This window comes from Vespa crabro, chromosome 2 (assembly GCF_910589235.1).
Source record: "Vespa crabro chromosome 2, iyVesCrab1.2, whole genome shotgun sequence".
In the NCBI taxonomy this organism is placed as follows: domain Eukaryota; kingdom Metazoa; phylum Arthropoda; class Insecta; order Hymenoptera; family Vespidae; genus Vespa; species Vespa crabro.
The window spans coordinates 22126973-22146122 of record NC_060956.1 but is presented as its reverse complement, the minus strand read 5'-3'; the positions used below and the strand labels follow the sequence as shown (position 1 = coordinate 22146122).

The 19150-nt window shown below is 43.1% G+C and overlaps 1 protein-coding gene across 1 annotated transcript in view; it reads right to left on the bottom strand.

The window, feature by feature from the left end:
- Window positions 1-2761: 2761 nt before the first annotated feature.
- The window catches only part of LOC124421587 (RNA-binding protein MEX3D), a 37977-nt gene continuing 21588 nt past the window's right edge, over window positions 2762-19150 (bottom strand). The window contains exon 2 of the mRNA XM_046956947.1: window positions 2762-5719. Coding sequence (XP_046812903.1) covers window positions 4716-5719 — 1004 coding nt within the window. The 3' untranslated portion in view covers window positions 2762-4715. The remainder of the gene's footprint in view (window positions 5720-19150) is intronic.

The following is a 19150-nucleotide window of genomic DNA, read 5'->3' as shown; positions in this document are numbered from 1 at the left end:
GTGTTAGTAGTAATAATAGGGAATAGCAATAACGATAAGAATAATTGTTAGTCGAAAACTACACCGTTCGTCCATTCGTGTTTTGCCGCAACCCTATTGAATTTTAATCGATTACGTACGACAAAGTGTCCCTCGAACGCGCGAAAAGATTTGTTTTTTTTTGAAAAGAGGTGAAATTCCGAGAAAAAAAAAGAAAAGAAAAAAAACCAAAGTAAAAATCGAATGAAACATTCGAGAGAACTTACGTTGGTAGAAATAATCTCTCTCGGCACTTTTGTCGACAGAGTGAACGCAAACGAGTCGTTGCCCAATTTGTAGTTTAACGGCTCTCTTTATTGCGTCAATGTACTATTGTTGTTCTTCCATTTTCTCCTTCTTTTCGTCTCTTCCTTTGTCTATTTCTCTGTTTCTCTCTACTTCTCTCCCTCGGACACCCTTCGTGAAGCGCGTCGACGTTTTGAATTTCCCGCCACGCTCCGAGTTCTGGCAACCGTACCAATAAACCGCCTCCTACGATCTCCCTTCGGTAGATTTTGTTCTATTTTCTTTCTCTACCATTTCTCCTGTCTCGCGGTAATTAATACCGCGTTTCACTTTCGTTTTTGAAGACGCTTCTTCGTTAAATAATAAGATGTAATCGTAAATTCTTCCGCTCATTTTATATGTTATATCGACTACTAGTCACTCCATACATATTCGCCTAAATGTAATATATACGAACGCTTCTCTATGCGTATATGTGAATATCTGTATCTGTATGTGATCGAATGTGTTGTGTGGTGTTTTTTGCTGTTATATATTACATATATGTATTTCGAGAGCACACGATATAATATATACACGAACGCGTGCACGATCTTAATGGCCGCGTATCATACGAAAAAGCTCGTCTTCCATCTCGATATTTCCATTAAAACGCGGATTACCTTCCCTTCGAAACGAAGAACCACCGTATTTCAATTTCTGGATCAGACTTTTTCAAAGCGAGCTCTTCGCGTTTGCGTTAAGATAGATTATCTGTCACACGAGATCCATCCGTCGACGTGTGCACGCGTGCTTGCACACGTGCGCTCACCGACAGCTAGATTCCGCGCGATTCGGAACGTAGTTATGCTAAAGAGAATACCTATAAATATATCTTTTTTATATGTATATGTATGTATATATATATATATATATATATATATCATATAATATAATATAATATAATAATATAATATATATGTGTACGCGTCGTCACAGAACCTTTCTTTACGCATTTATTCTTCTGTTTTCTTCTTTTTTTCTTCATTAATCTCCTTTATACTTAACATAGAAAAAATATAGAATTTGCTTTGCCACGAACTTAAATATAATAAAACTTTTTCTCTCTTATGTGAGCGTCGTTTATAATATATAAATATAAGTTTTTGTATTTGTATGTATACATGTGTGTAAGCATTCGTTCGGAGTCTCAAGGTTGTCTAATATAACGTTCTCATCTATCTATGAGTGTCTCCTTCGGGTCATCTGTGCGCGCGTGTACGTGTGTTGTTTGCGTGTATTCGTGTACGAATAAAGGAGAAATTTCTTGTCCTTTTTTTTTTTTTATTTTTTCTTCACTTGAGTGTAAACGTCAGCTAGATAAGTTACGAGAACGCGTTCGAAGGAAGAATTAAGAAAGAAGAGAACGATATAAGTGAACGATGCTACGCGTTATAATATATAAATCGCGAATATAATACGAAAAGAAAACGCACGGCGGACAAATGAACGAAGATGATTTATGTAGAAATGAAAAAAGAAAAGAAAAAGGAAAAAAAAAAAAAAAGAAAAAAGAAAGAATTAGAAAATAAAGAAAGACACCTCGAAGCGAAGAACAAAAAGTTAGAAGAAAAACTAAGCAGGAGCGTGTTCGGCTCGAGCGATTAGAAAATATATCTTCGTTTTTTATCCGCCCTCGGTGGATGATAAACACATCTACTTATGTGTGCCCGTGTTTCTGTGTTTATATACATACATATATGCATATGTATGTATTTATATAATATACGTTATATGCAACATAATATTTATTTATATATATATATATATATACATATATATATATATATATATATATATATATATGTGTATATATATAGAAATCTCGACTTGTGTTTCGGAGCTGCGACCGAAGCGTATCACTATTTTTGTTCGACGCGAAAATGAACAAATGGCAACATTCGACGACGAGCGGCTCTCGTCGACAGAAAATGAAAAAAGATAACGACGTTGAAGCTTCGTTTCTTTTTCCTTTCGCAGGGCTAATCGTATGCGGAACATATTGAAAAAGGTTAATCGTCAATTATATGAATCATTGATTCTTTTCGCGAAACGAATTCGAACTGACTGCATCGAACTTCTTTTTTCGATCTTTTCCGTGCAAAGTCGCAGAAAGAAAGAAGCAAGTTGCGGAAAAAAGAACGCAAAGACGCGTGTTTACTCTCGAAATCAAAAGAACGAATTCAGATTCAGGGCGAAAGAGGCCCTCGTGTTTCCCCTAACGGGATTGCGTCTTGTTTGGAGAGAGTTAGAGAGAGAGATAGAGAGATAGAGCTAGAGATAGAGATAGAGAGAGAGAGAGAGAGAGAGAGAGAGAGCGGGAGAGAGACAAAGGATTAGAGGGTATATATATATATCGATAGATAGATAGATAAGTAGATAGATAAGTGGATAGATAGAGAGAAAAAGAGAGAGAGTGAGAGTGAGAAAGAGAGAGAGAGAGAGAGTAAGAGAGAGAGCGCAATATAGTGACACATATTATATATGTATATATCTATATAAGTTTATATGCATATAGTTTCCGTATATACGTCTATATAATATAATGCACTGTAATATAATAATTATGCCTCTTGAAAAAAAGCTACGTATGCGCAAGTCTACGCTTAAAATGTGATTCATTTTTCAAAAATTCTTTCTCTTATTTGAAAAGCTCAATCACTATCACGAATACCCAACTTTTTTGCTCGCTTGGAAGTCGATGCCTACGATACCTCTCTACGCTCCATTTTCTCCTGTTGTTCTCTTTCTCTCAAACTTATTTTCATTATTATTATTCTTATTATTATTACTAGAAATATTATAATTACTATTATTGTTATTATTATTAATGTTATCAATATTACTACATTATTATATCGTTATTCGTTAAATGAACGCTCGTAACAACTCGATCGAACCACCCATCGTCCCGTCGTTAAAACGCGCGAAAAATACAAAATCTACATCTCAATAAAATATCATTCGCGTTCGCCGAGGCCGACGAGTACACGCATGCGCGCATCGTCGAGCTCGTCGGATCACCACATACATATATATATATACATATACATATGTATATATATATATGTATATATATATATATATATTCATATATTTATATATTTTTAATATATTAATATTATTACTATTATTATTAATATATCAATGTTATTATTATTATTATTATTATTATTATTATTATTATTATTATTATTATAATTACTTTAATTGCTATTTTGCTTATATAAATGTAAGATAATACTCTTAGTAGCGAGGGATGCCAGGTGGAACAAGCGCGTTTTACGAGTCGTCGTACGAGCTATGTTGCGCTTTGAGAGACACGTAAGCATCGTTCTCCGTTCGTAGAATATATTTCTCTCTTGTTCTCTCTCTTACTTTCTCTCTCTCTCTCTCTCTCTCTCTCTCTCTCTCTCCCTCCCTCCCTCTTTCACTCTCACGTCGTCCTTCGCTTCGTATTCAACTTTAATGATCATTCTCCGGAATTATATCCATTAGCTACGCAGCATTTCGCGTGAAACCTCGAAATAACGATCGCGTGCCTTCGACGACGGAACGAGATCGAACATTTCGAGATTTCTGGCGTTAATGTTGTTTATTATTTTTTCTTTTAAATATCGTCGTCGAAGGCACGTTGCCGATTTTGAAAAATACTGGAAGAAGTATTCTGTTGAACGTGATCGCGTTTAAAATGGCACACATTCGACTAATCGTTGTCCCATTGAAAAGGTTTTTCACGCGTTCTTTGATTCGCGAAACTCGCTCGGAAAATATTTATTTTATTTAATTAACTCGACCGACATATTATTGAGAATGAAAGAAAATTTCGTCGAAACGTGAAACAGATCCGAGCGAGTACGATTTTCGTTCAAACGCTCGAAGAAGGATGGAAGCCGAGACGAGATCGTCAAGAATAAATAAAACTGTTCGAAGGAAAAAGAGAAGCTCTCCGTCGAAAGTTTTCCGATAGTTGGTGAAGTAGCGGAGACAAAGTTCCTTGAAGGAGGTCATACGCGTAGGACCGAGTCGATACTTTTCGAAGGCGAAAAGCTACGCATTAAGACTGGAAGAGAAGGACGCGACGACGATGAGAGTGTCTACGTATTTCTCTCTCTTTCTCTCTCTCTCTCTCTCTCTCGCTCTCTCTCTCTCCCCCCTCTCTCTATCTATCTATCTATCTCTCGTTTTCTCTCTTACTAGCTCTCTACTGTCTGCGTGATAAAACTTAAAAGCTGACTTCGTTGTATCCGATCGGGCACTGGGAACGAGACGACGTATCAGAAAGATCGAAACGTTCCTGGCGCGTTAAAGAGATTATTGGCAGCAGTGGAATTGAGAGATTGTGCGCGTCCGTCGTGCTTGTTAGCGTGCGGGAGCTGTGCTCGGGTGCGCTCGGGTGCGCACGCGGCCGTTTATGAAAAGATGCGAAGCGCCTGTAGAACGGGCCTGGAGCAGACGGGGCACATCGGAGTGGAGCTCTCGCAGACCCTGTTGCCGCAGTCGAGACAAAATAAATTGTGTCCACAGGGCACGAGGGCGGCGGTGACCTCCTTGTCGCCGCATACGACGCACTCGCGACGGCCACCGGCGCTACCGCCTCCTAGAAGGGAATCCGTCGGCGACGCTGGACTCGCCGATGCCGGAGGCGAGGGCCTCGAGGGTAGCGCTACGCCGGGAAATGACCAAATGGAGGAGGCCGAGGCCGCCTGAGATTCGAAGGAGGGCGACTCGCCGAGGCCCTCGTCTCTCTCGAGGCCGGCTCCCCATATCGCTACGAGATCGTGTAGTCCCGGTGCTCCGGAGCTGCTGGAGGAGCTGCTGCAGCTGCCGCTGGAGGAGAAGCCGCCGCTGGAGTCGTTCGAATTCGAATTGGAGTCGTTGCAGGGCGTTGTTCCAGGTGGTACGAGACAGCCGAGGATCGAGCCGAGGCCGCCACGGCACAAAGCACCCAAGAGATCCTCCTCGGCCAGACCGGTGCCCGTTCTAAGGGCGATGTGTCCCTCGATCTCGCGTCTCGCAGCTTCCACGCTTTCCGGGAGGCCCGTAACCTCGAAGACAGGCTCCTTGTCGCGACTCGGCGTCACGATGTACGTGTGCGTCTGATGTTGAATCCTCTTGATCGTCGCTCCCTTCGGTCCTACCACCAGACCTACTACTCTGTACGGTACTCGTACCTGGATCGTCACGTGTCCCGGCACCGAGGCCGGTGGACCGGGCGGTGCACCCAGCAGCGCGCCCAACGTGCTCTTCCTCGATGCTCGGATCTGCGAAAAGTGCTCCGCCGCGGAGAGTATCTCGCGCTTGGCGCGCGCCACGTCCTCCTTACGTCCGGTCACCACGAACACCGGCTCCTCGCCGCGTACAGGCGTCTTTATGTACGTGTTCGTTTTCGCCCGCAGAGCCTTGATCTTGCAGCCTGCAATCAGAAGAAGAATCGTGTGAGCGTTAGAGGATACCCTTTGCGTTTTCAAGGTAGAGCCAGAAAATGACCCGGCCCAGGGAATAATGGCCGGCTCGTCGACGAGCCACGTCGACGCAACGAGAAAAAGGAGAAACAGGAGGAAAATAAGAAGAAGCAGAAGACGAAGGAGGAGCTCTCGACCCGTTCTGCTCTCTCTCTCTCTCTCTCTCTCTCTCAGACTCTGGCCTTGAGCCGGCGCAATGCTAGCAATGCAGGTGAACCACTCTTCTCTCTCACCTTTCCTCCCTCCTCCCTCTCTCTTTCTCGCACGCATACACACACGTACGCATGCATGCACGCACGCACGCACGCAAACACGCACACATACTCTTTCATTCAGTTCACTCTCTCCTTCTGTGTGCCGACGACTGAAGAGAGACCGAGAAGGCGTCACCTTTTATCTCGAACCAAGTTCTCTCTCTCTCTCTCTCTCTCGAAAATCCAAAATATTCTATGGTTGTGTAGCGGCTAACGACGAAAATGTTTCGTTCTCTCGTCGTATAAAGCACGTATCGCGTCTCTTGTCTCTCGGAACTCTTCGTGAAAGACAAGTTCGACAGACGCGCGACTGACTATTAGACGCGTGTCCTTCCACGCTCGTCACGCACGTCTGCTCCGAGTCGAATGGCGCCCTCGGCGAGGAGTCCTTGCATAACGCGACAATGTCACGGACGTCCTCGTCTCTTCGGGGCCACATGCTGCAGCATAATCTTAACATCGATACGAGCCGATGCGAAACACAACCATGATTGGTCGCGGTTTAACTACGAGAAAGGGACTCTTACATAGTTGCTAAAACGCGCAAGGGAGAGAGAAAAAGGGAGAGTTGCTCGAGGTCGATCGTCTCGTTTAAAGCGTAATTACCGAGAGATCGCTAATCAACTAGCCTTTTTTTTTTTAATCTAATTAGACCGTCGTTTGAATGGTCACGAAAATATTACTCGCGTTGTCGTCGAAATGAAAAAATATTTCACGTACGTGATAAATCCTTTGAACCGATTTCAACGTTTCATTATAATCTCTCCTTGGGACGAAACAAAAGATTTTTAACGATAAATCAACTTATATCGTCCTTGTTCTAACTTGGTTTATGATCACTTGCAAATCATTTGTGCAGATACATTCGCTAATTACTTGTGTGGTTTTCTCGATCAGTCATCCAATGGGAAGAACGTATTCCGAACTTTCTTCGATTATTCGATTTATTACTTGTCGCGAGACAAAAAGGAAATTACGTGATAACACGAGCACCTTCTTAGATTAGGAGGAGTATAAATCTTGTTTCGGGATACATCGATCACATTTATTTATAGAACTCGTCGCATTTTCTCTAACCCTATCTATCGACCGGTTCTCATCCTTAAATATCAACTACTCGTATGGGGTTGTATGGGTCGTAAATAAAATTCTCTCTCGATCGTCGAAACGGACGCATGCTAGGTTTGCGAGATAGTCGTCTTCTCAATTGATGAAACGTAACGATAAAAGAGAAAGAAGAATATGAGGAAAGGATTTTTGTTGCACGCTTTAACGATTTTAGATCACAAAATTGCATAGAGCGAGTGTTTCTAAAAGATTTTTTCCCGAGTTTTGCGTAATTCCCCTATGGCCAAGCGGGCGTCGATTGCTAAATAACTTGACATGCAAATGAAAAGAAGGAAGGAAGGAAGGAAGGGCAGGTGGAGAATCGTACGCGCGCACGTGGGTCGCAGGTAGACTCCAAAGATCGAAGACCTGCGAAGGAAAAGAAGAAAAAGGTGCTGGAGTAAGATGAAGAGAATAAAGAGGAGAGGAAGGTTGCTTTCCTCGTGGTCGATGGTGACGACGATGGTGTGGTATGGTGTGGTATGGCGTGGTATGGCGTGGCGTGGCGTGGCATGGCAGAGATGGTGGTGGCTACTAGGATGCAGAAAGAAGAGGTGGGGCGTGGGTCGTAGACGGTTGAAGGGCCGCGGCCAAGGTGAGGTGAGACGGGGAGGGAGAGAGAGAGAGAGAGAGGAGAACGTGTACGTGTGCACATGTCCGACTGTCTGTTGCATCGTTCTTTCGTACGTAAGTGCATGAATGTGTACGCGTGTCCGTGGAAAGAGAGAGGGGTCGCCGAAGAAAACGTAAGACTCTTTTGCCTTTGTCCGTCTTCTCGGAGGGACCAAAGAGGAAGAACGCAAAGAGAGTGTCTCCAGAAGAAGCTTATTTCTCTCTCTCTCTCTCTCTCTCTCTCTCTCTCTCTCTCTCTTCTCTTTCGATTTTAGAGAGCTTTATTACAGAGATTTTACTTTTGTAATTACTTTTATCGATCGCAGAGAAGTATTAGAACCAATACTTAATCCTAATATCTTTCACTAAGCATATTAAATTATAACGCTAAGAGCTTTGAATAGCGTAATCTTCTCTCTATACTTGTTACTTTTTTTTTAAAGACGCGTGTCATCCGCGTAGCGGACGATCGGTCGTTCGACATGCAGGGCGAATATTAAGGCAAATCATTCTCACGACGCGTCACACTTTCAAGTGACGTTGCTAAAATCTGCAGAAGCAACGGTGGCGCCGACAGCAGGGCGGTAGCTTCTCTCTAAAGGCCGCAGGATCAATAGTTACACGCTTCTATAGTCGGAGACTGCATTACACGACGGCGCCATGCACTGCGTGCATCGAGCATAGGCATGCCTTAGAGAAACACTCTTTCTTTGAAGGAAGAAAGAATAAAAAAAAGAAAGAATAAAGTGTCGATGCAGCATTCATTTTGAGTCACGTTGCTTAGGACGATTGATGTCTTTATTTTTTGTCATTATTGTTTAATATTAATTTAACGTCGTCTACTGTCAATTTTTGCAGCTACTGTACTTTCCGGGAAGTCCTCGGTAGGCGAGGATTTTCGAAGAAAAATTCGTTTGAAAGGGACAGGAACCCGCGGGCCATCTGTTCGGGGCTTTGCTTTAATTACGGCCTCTACACCCAACGACCGCTTTGGAACGAAACAAGCTTGCTCGCTCGCTCGCTCGCTCTCTCTCTCGCTCTCTCTCTCGCTCTCTCTCTCTCTCTCTCTCTCTCTCTCGTTTCCGAGGATTCGCCGGCAAGGGTCGCTCAGCTTCGACGGAAAGTCGATCGCAGAAGAAGCAGAGAAAGGAATTCCGACTCGTTCCACGGCCGACTGACTGACTCTCCTTCTCGTTGCGGACGACCGATCAAATTTTCAATCGCGACTCTCTGTTTTCAAGACTCGTACATATTCGTTCGAAGGAACAAGTTTTGTAAACGTAGAGGGAAAATCTATGACGTCCAAGCTATTCGTCTATCCTGGCCACGGACAAAGGAAAAGCAGGTATCAAAGACCCTAAACACGCACACCAAGAGAACCGTGTTCAACGTTCTTTGCGTTTGCTTAGGAGGCATCTAAACGTTTTTTACAATGTGGTATCCGCTCGTTTCCGAAAGCCTGTTTTACAAATACGACGATGTTTTAATTTGTTCCTCCTACCGAAGGCTAAATATGTTTAAAAATTAAATGTTTTTCCTTTTACACAAATGATATATGAGACGTTCGTTAGTAGGCGATAATATCTCGATCGATATTAAATATTTTTCGTATACAAGATATTGTTCGTTTTTAAAGAAAATAACAATATCTAAAGAGAATGGAGAAAGCGAAAAAGAGAAAGATTTTGTTTAAGGCCCTTACGGGCCTTTAAGTAGCGGTATCCTTTGCCGAGTCAGAAGATTTCTTTGGTAGCTGGCCGCACGAGCCGCCGCGTCGGGTATCACGAGTTTCTCAGGCAGGTCAGTGAAACTGCGCCGTCAAGTTGAAGGCCAACACCCCCACGATACAACGGCCGAGCACCACCGTCGCTATCTCCCTCCCTCCCTCTCCCTTTCTCTCTCTTTCTCTCTGTACCCCCACCAAACGTGTCCTCCTATCCTCCTCCTTTTACCCCCTCCCTTTCTTCGGGCGACCTCGCGCGCGCCGGAGGAACGTCCGAGGAAACACCAATAACGCCAATAAAGTCGGGAACGTGGTCGTCGCGGGGACAACGCGGCTTCACGATTCTCCACGTTCGCTTTGCGCTCGTCTTGGCATCGCCAGAGTCCGATCGATCGAACGTCGGATCCTTGGAATCCCTCGCCGCCTACTCGCAATCCGATCGTTGCATTTCTACTCTTTTCATCGTTCTCGAACGTTCTACGCTCTTCGCGACGTACATTTAACCAGAGAAAAAGGAAGAATACGTTTTTATGACTTTTATGAGAAAGTAAATAAATTACTTTTTCTTTTTCCTTTTTTTCTTTTTTTTTTCTTTTTTTTTTTTTTTTTTTTCATGAAACTTCAAAGAGGCGGATAAAGAAACATTAAATTTATGTAAAAATAGTATATTAATGTGCTCTCTTGCTCGCTCGCTCTCTCTCTCTCTCTCGTAACTAAGAAAATTGCTTTCTTCTCTGTTTTCCTTCGTGGACCCTCGAGAAAGCCAGAAATTCCAGGTTCCTCTCGAAATAGATCGATGACACTCGGCCGAACGATCTCGCGTGCGTGCGAACACGTGGACGCAGTCGAGCATCTCTCTCTCTCTCTCTCTCTCTCTCTCTCTCTTTCTCCTCTCTGTCCCGTGAGTATAGTGGTTCGTTCGCGCGCACGCTCGAACGCCCCGTACTCGCGCCTCTCTTCGAGGCCGATGTCTCTGAAATAACCGAGCGAGGCTCACTCGCCGGACAGGGGAATAAGGTGCAATGCACGCACCCGTTCACTGCGCTCGCTTCTCTATCTATCTTTCTCGCTCTTCTCGATTCGTGCACGCTGCTGCAGTCGCGTCCAACACTGTTTCGAATGGCAGTGGGGGTCACACTATATTAAGATTGAACTCCACTGACACTGCCGCCCAACTGCGTTCATTCTCCTCCGATTCTCCCCCCTATCTCCCTCCTTCTCTCTCATCCTCCTCCTATACGTCGCTCGTCCCTCGCCTTTCGACCTGCCTTCTCTTTCCTTTCTCTCTTTCTCTCTACCCCCGCCCCGCTCCCCCACCATCTCTTCCTCCTCATTCTTTCTCCCTTTTTCTCCTACGCTCTGTGCCTTCTCCATTTCCGTCCATCCACCGTCTACTATTACTACGCTAGTACTGCTACTACTACACCGACGAAACATCGACACCACGACCATCATCGATATAGCGTGTATATGTAACTCCATGCCCGGCCTGCTATCTTCGCGATAATGCATCCCTGAGCAAGCGTTCTCGTGCGAGCAAGGGTCTTCCAAGGTCTAGCGATAGAAAATCCAGATTGTGACAGAACGTTGTTTTTCCTTGAAAACGAGTCCGAGCTAGAATCGGTCGCTGGTGTCTTTTTACAAGGGAACGAAAAAATAAGTGATTTCCCCCCCACCCCCTCTCTCTCTCTCTCTCTCTCTTTTCTTCTTTCTTTACTCGTCGAGTATTATGGAGATGGAACGAAGAAGATTGTTCGTGACTCCTTCGAGTCCTGCCAGATTAATGGTTTATCTTTGGAAAACGAGTAGCTTATTATAGAAATAGGACGCTTAGAATCTCATCGAAAAATATTCGCTTGAAAATTCATTGATCGCGTGAGAATACTCGTAAGATGGCGTACGATACGAACCGATCGAACGAATCAAATAAGATCTAAAAGGGTCCTAAATCTTTACACGGTTACAAATTCCAACGCGTATTCTCATAGCCCCGAAAAGACGAGCGTAACTTGTAAGACGTCGCGACGCGCAACCAAGGATTAAATTACGACTTTGACTTAGTTATTTTTACCTCTGAGCGCATGTCGAACGCGTTTACGTGAGCTTACAAAGTGCGTATCTTATCGACGAACTTGAAGAATACGAGAAATATAAATAAATTTTTATACGAAGATAACAATGCGTTAAAAGAAACGACGTCTTGGATAACGTCGTAGTGTAACGATTACTCGTTTCGACGATCCAAAGGTAAACGAATAATTGGAGAAAGAGAGAGGGAGAGAGAGGGAGATATGTATATAGCCAGGAAAAAAGTAATACGAAGAACGACGTTCGATTATAATTACACGATATTGGATGTCACGATATTAACGAGCCACGGCGGATATAATGGGACGTGCTGGCCACCATGGAAGAAGGCACTCCGGCCAAAGTGCCTCTCTCGACGACGGCCACTCGAGAGGCCGAAGGGTGAGTCACTCCGCCGATCGACCTACCTCAAACTCTTCTCTGCCGTTAGAGAGCGGAGATGTACAGTGCGGTATAAGAAAACTCGAGAGAAGAACTTTGACGATCCAAGTTGCTTTATATTTTATAGTTTTCGCTGTTTATCTATCCATCCTTTCATCTTTATCTCGAGCGAACGAAAGAAAAAGCTCGGATGGTCCTTCTCCTACGAGTATAAAAGACAAACGTCATTTAGTATCGCTCGGACCGTAAGGAACGTCGACAAATAAGGACGATCGGTCGAGGACATCTAACCTCCGCGTCGTCGTCGACTGGACGTCATCGTCGACCCCAACGAAGCGGTCGATCGATTAACGTCGAGCCATTACCGACACTCTCCTGACCTCGAAGCACGCGCGCGGTTAAAAAACATCGGGTACGCGCGCAACCCTAAAATCGGGGCTCTGTTGTTCGAGAGGAGAAACCCTCTGTGTTCCCGCGTGTTCGCTCGTATCAGCTGTGCGCGCCTTGAGCCGAAGAAAAAACGAAAAGCCTGCGTGCTCGTTTCGCTTTTTCTCTCTTCTGACATCGAAGGGCTCGAAAAGGGCGGCTATCGATCTGGCCTAACCAACCTACCCTACCCTACCAGTCGTATAGACCCTCCTAAAACGTTGTACGGCTCGTTTCCTTTACATTTCTCTAATATCTTGAAGGTACCCGTTTTCTTTTTCCTAAAACGAAACTCTTACCATTCTTTAATAATATTTTACCGACGTAAATTCTCCATAAGTAAGAAATACCGGTTTGGACTTGGTTCAATGTGCGACCGAGAGAAAAGACGCAAAAGCACAGATCTTCTGGATCGTAGTCCTTCCTTTCAGGAAAGATCCACTCTCGTTTTGGGCCCGCATCGGCAGTCTCGTTCCCCTCCCCCCCCCCCACCCTCCTATTTCGCCAGAAGCATAAAACCTTCGGAAACCTCGAGAAGCCGACGTAATTCGAGGCCCTAGAAGGGGCCTCTCTTCTCTCGACCGACCAGACGACGAGCAGCGAGTTCTCCTTTGTTCGCCTTCCTATGCTACTTTTCTTCATCCTTCCCCCCACCCCCCCCTCTTTCTCTCTCTCTCAATCGCTTTTACCAACGACCGATAAACTCGTTTCAGATGCTCGTCGTTTATATAAAACAAACAGTTCGAAACGTTAAATTCAAAAATCTCGAATAAGAGCTCCGCTGACACGCGACGAATAAATTACGCAGCGGAGCAACGAAAGAGTATACAACGCAATATAGATAGATATAGAAGCCGTGTTTATTTTCCATTCAATTTAATTAATTAAACGTCAAAACGTCAATGACAAGATCCATTTCGATAAACGTCAAATACGCTATACGCTATACGTACGTATTCGATCAGCGAAAAAAAATAATCAAGGCTACTTTCTAGAACGATAAACGAGAATGGGGTGAAAAGTGATTTGCGAAATTGATAAAGGAATAACGATTAAACGCGATAGAACTTAAAGTCGGCAGTCTAAAACGACGATCGTGCGAAAAAAATCTCGACTAAGAGGGAGGGAGGAGCAGCGAGCGAGCACCAACTTCGAGTTCCATCGCACGACTAGGGTTTCCTGTTTCTGCTCCGTGACCAGCGACGGGTGTAATTGTTTTCACGACTCGCCGCGGCTTCGTCGTCCATTGCTCCGCTCGCGCCTACATGACGACGTATCGACTCTTAATCACCGATAAAACGCGAGAGCCGATTTGTTATTCCGTCGGGCTAACGCTCGCACGGAGACGCGCGAAACAAATTTATACCTCGCGGATACGCGCGTATTTCTCGATAATGATAGAAAGATAAACGCAACGTACGGTATCGACGAATCGTTAATTATTTATTATCACGGTACTAGGAAAATTGTCGGGGAAAGAAATTTTCATAAGATTATTATTCGTCTATCTGCCTCCCGTCATCGATAAGGATTCCCAATCCACTCGGACGTAATCGGAAATTAAAGTAAATTTTATTATGTACCCTTACGCAACGAGAACAATTCTCGATCAGAGAAAGGTTGGACCCGAAAAGATTTCGTTCGTTTATTTCGTTAAATAAACGCGAGTGTTTGATAAAATTCCGACTTTAGAATTCTCAAACGTTTACGTAACTAACGTGTTTCGCTGAATAAGAGTATCAAGAGTATGTCTATCTTCTCGAATTATCGTGTACGAAAGAGTTACGATTTTTCCATCGATCAGAGAGGAAATGAGAATTTGTGAATTTCGTTTAAAAGAAATAAGGTCACCGTTATAATTATGTAACGCGTTTGGTCACGCTCATCTTTTTGCCGAGCGATCCTGCGAGAAGGATCTCACTCGCGAAATCGAGAGATCGATTACGAAGAAAGAAATCGAACGAAAAGACGTTTCGCAAGGTCGCAACAGAGCCACGAAATTTTTCATCGTAAATTATTTTTATCCGTCACCCGGTATATACACGTGCTACGCGATACCGATTATCGTAGTGGACAGCTTTGAAAGAGGGAGAGGGAAACAACCAAGGTAAAGTAATGGGTACTGGAGCGAGAAAGACAGGGGGAGAGAGAGAGAGAGAGAGAGACAGACAAAGACAGAGAGAGAGAGGGAGAAAGAGGGAGAGTGCACATTCACGTCTGTATATCTACGAGGCTTGTGCATATTTACAATCGTAAACCGTAAAATGCGTCGAGTTACTCTGGCCACGTCGTCGGAACGTTAATGGCAACTCGTCGGCTCATTCATTTTTACCTCATAGATCGTCGGTATTACTCGAAAATTTGTACGATCCATACAAGTCGCTCGATCTAAAAATCCGTTAAAATTTTAAGTCTATCTTAGAATTATATTAATCGGCCCGATAAAAGAATTTAGTCGACACGCTTTGACTTTTTATAAACGTTTATTTCAGTGCAAAATCTAATCGAGAGAAATCATTTTGTATAAATTTGCTCGTAAAGAGATTTGTTTTGAAAGAGAGAACAGATTGAGTTAAAAAAAGTAAAACCACGGGACATATCTTATTCGAGTCGAATTTTTAATTAAATCCTTAAATCGTTTGAAAAATATTTTCGGTCGTTCGCATACGCGAACGTTTTTCTCTGTCGGTGTTCTATAGATAAAATTAGATTTTGTTAAAAGGATTATTTCTATATCTATTATAGTCGAATTGCGCAAAAAAATGAAAGATACTTCAAAGCAAATATAAATTGCTACGATGTCTCTATATGTTTGAGCATAAAGAAAATGTCACCTTTCACAACTCATCGATGGATGGAGTTATACGTTCCGCCTTGAGAAATATTCTCAAGCTGGAGCTCTGTGAAACTTTCGTTTATTCGTATTATCGCAGAAAACTATCGAGGAGAACTTTCTAATTAATTTATTTATCGTTGAATTAACGCTTATCGTTCAGAGATTTATAAATCTTGATAGTGTATAATAAACGAATTAAGAGACGAGAGTATATTATCGTGAAATTAATAAACTAGGTTTAGAGAGAGAGAGAGAGAGAGAGAGAAAGAGTCTAGACGGTTTGCCGATTTTAAAACATGGTCGACTTTGAATATGATCAGTCTCGTTTCTTTTTTTTTTCGAAAAGAAAAAAAAAAGATAAGAGTAAATTGTCAAACCAATTTCATCTTTCTAAACTTTATATATTTATTTTTCGTTCGGTCAGCAACGCTAGAGACGAGCAACGTTCGATTGAGGGGGTTAATATCTTCAGCAAAGCCTTTGCCAGTCCCTCTGTTCTGTATCGACCGAGAATGGTCGAACGATGTACAGGGTGACGAGAATGCGCGCGTACAGCGTACCTTCTCGCATATAACGGACCATTTTCCGTCTGACGCTCCACCCATTTTTTCTAGCATTATCATCGTGACTCATCTAGGAGGCGCAGCGAGAAGGACACATGAAGGGGGCGGTGGGTGGGGGGAGAAAGAGAGATAGAGAGAAAAGAAAATGAGAACGACGAAGAGAAAGAAAAAAACTCGTTTTTCCGGTCTCTCGACGTGTCTCGGAATATATACGTACGAATTTTCGTAAAAAAACCGAAAGAAAATTCTTTACGAGTCGTCCGAAGGAAAAAAATAAAAAAGGAACGAGCAGATCGAAGACAAAGCGTTGATTCCGAAGGGTGGACATATCGAAGATCGAATTAATTATTCGTGTATACGTAGGACAGGCTTACTCAACGACGTCGCCCAACCCTCTTTGTCGTTCACCCTCGAGCGTCGATCCCTTCTCATCGTCGTCGGCGTCGTTGTCATTGTTGTATAGCACGCACATACGTGAGGCACGCGTGGCTTATCGATCTCGCTCGTAGAAACGAGCCCTTCTCTCCTTTCTCTCTCTTTCTCTCTCTCCCTCTCCCTCTCCTTCTCCCCGCCCCTTCTATATCGCTCTTTTGCTCTCACCTCAAAGAAAAGGGAAACGTGGGAAAGGGGAGAAGAAAAAAGAGGAGAGGTCTCCTCGGTACGAGGTATTGACCTAACAGTGAATCATCCAAAGAACATCGATCGTTGATTATTACAACGATATATCTACAATACTTATTCGTATTGTAAAATGTTCGAGTCCTTAGCCGATTTTTATCTTTTTCCTGGAATTTTAGAATCGACGAATGAAGAATACGAGAGAGCATCGCGTTGAGATAGAAACTTGAGAATACAAATAGTATTTTAAATCGTTACAATCCATACGAATAACATCTACGTAGTCGCGTATACGCGTAAGCGTGAACGTTAGTATTAGTAGACACTGTCTCTTCCACGATATGACATCATTCGATGCATCGTTAAAGAATACATTAAGAGGTCAATGAATCGAGAATATTACCCGTTTGCGAGTAACAAAGGTTACCTTCTTTACGCGACTTGCATGGATACGTACAATATGTCGATTATATCGAAAACGATCGGATCAGAAAAATCAAATTCGAATATCGTTGACGAAGAGAGTACGTGATTATCTACGCGATCGTAGGATATGTATTTTATTGAAATAATTAAATGCGAGCGAGTCGAGTTAGATTCGCTTCGAAAGTGCCTTCTCAAAAGGTACACGTAATGTAGAACACACGTACGTACACGTTCTTTGCGTGTTAATCGCAATACCGCGCGATTAGCGACAATCGGTCGTCGGCTCTTCGACGATCAATAATTAATTGACGATTACGCGCGCGCTACGAAGAATCGCGAGTTCGATATATTGTACGCGAGAACTCCCGCTATCTCTCGTACGATAAACGGTGACGCGGTGTTTTCATTGTTCTTCCATTCACTCCTTCCTTTCTCCTACGTACGTACATACGTACGTACGTACGCACGACAAACGATACTCATGCATCTTAGAAAGAAATATAAATTTCCCCAAGTTTTTCGATTCTAGAATTTCTTTTAGATATTAGAATTTTTATATCATTTTCTGGGCCGATCGATAGAAATTGGCAATGATGTCGTCGAACACACCCTGCTACGTTCGTTCGTTGATGAGTTGACGAGAAATGACACTTTCATTGGATAATTTCGAATTCTGAAGAACAAAAGGATAGGTCGAAAAAAAAAATGAAAGAAAGGAGAGAAGAAGAGGGCAGGTGCCTATAAGCGCGATACTCGACGCACCAGGTCGGTTCTACGGGGTCACCGGAACGAAACTCGTAGATTTTCAACGAGGGCGTATCAACATTTGCACAGCTGTCGGTCGCGAGTTTTTTTTTTTTTTTTTTTTTTTTTTTTTTTTTTTTTTTTTTTTTGAAGAAGAAGAAGAGAGCTTTAAACTACTACGCGGAGGAGTCATGTATACCGCTAACCTCGACATGCTCTGGCCTGGAGGCTGCACTCTTTTTCTTTTTTCTCTTGCAGAATCCGGCACGATGAAGAGTGAGACCACTAGAGAGAGAGAGAGAGAGAGAGAGAATAAGAGAGCTTTCTCGCTCTCTTACCCCCTCGTAAATGCGTACCGATCGATATTAGATGGTGCATGCTGTCCGTGGCGTCATGCCACAATTTTGGCTTAGGAAAAGATTAGAAAAGCCGGCATCCACGCCAATGGTTTCCATGGGAACCTTCTTCAGGGACAGCAGCCGGCGTGTTTCGGGGTTCCGGACCCGAAGTCGTGCCATTTATTCCATTTCCAAAAGAATCGTTTCAACCGAAGAAGGATGAGTATAGAAGAAACGAATTTCCACGATCGGAGGGAGCTAAACGCGAAGAGGAGAGCCCTGTCCCTTCTTCTGGCTCTTACCTACGTACGTTTATTGTCAAAAAAAAAAAAAAAAAAAAAAAGAAAGAACTTTGCGCATCTGTATTAGACTAACCGTGTCTCGTAGATATATCTGTTTCTATGTGCATTCGTGAAAATCATTTGGACGTTATTAAGTTCCACCATTGATTGCCAACCATATATCTATCGTTCAGTCGAAACTTTGCTCTTTAATCAGCTCTATCTGGGGATTTTCTTTTTTCTTTTCTTTTCTTTTTAAAAACATTACTCGATGCTTCAAGCTTTAAAAATCAATCGGGAAAAAATCAATATACTCGTTGAATGAATTTTCATTCAAATGCACAATGTATACCTATGCGTTTCATTTCTAAATATAGCGTGTATAGAGATTATCAAACGGAAACGATAGTATTGCTTCGACTTATGTAAAATAAATGTATGTACTCATTAAAGTGGAAAATCTTTCAAAATTTTTCGCGTTAAAACTAGCACAAATTAAAAGATGATATAAGACATTTTTGAAAAGAGGGCAGCATTTTCTCGAAGCGTCGAGTGGAAGCACTCTTCGCTTCGTTCTCAAATATTTTTTCTATAGGTGTAACGGTAGCGAAGAAAGGGATGGTCGAGTACCTGAAAAGGGGAGAAGGAGAGACAGATAGATAGAGAGGGAGAGACAGATAGATAGAGAGAGAGAGAGAGAGAGAGAGAGAGAGAGAGAGAGAGAGCGATCTCATGTTTCTTGTGTTTCTTGGGCCAAGATTTCCAAGGTTCGACCAATTTTCGTTTGTCGCCGACGGCACGACGAGAAAGTATTTGTATACTTGGATTGTGTGGGCGGAAACGAATGCAAGAGAGAAAGAGAAAGATGAAAGGCAAAGTAGACGCTTGCGACAAAAAAGAGGAACAGACGGCTCGTGAAAATTCAGGCCGAGTAAATCCTTCGACATGCGAAAAAATTTTCCGTGTGGTTTGTGCAAAAAGTGGT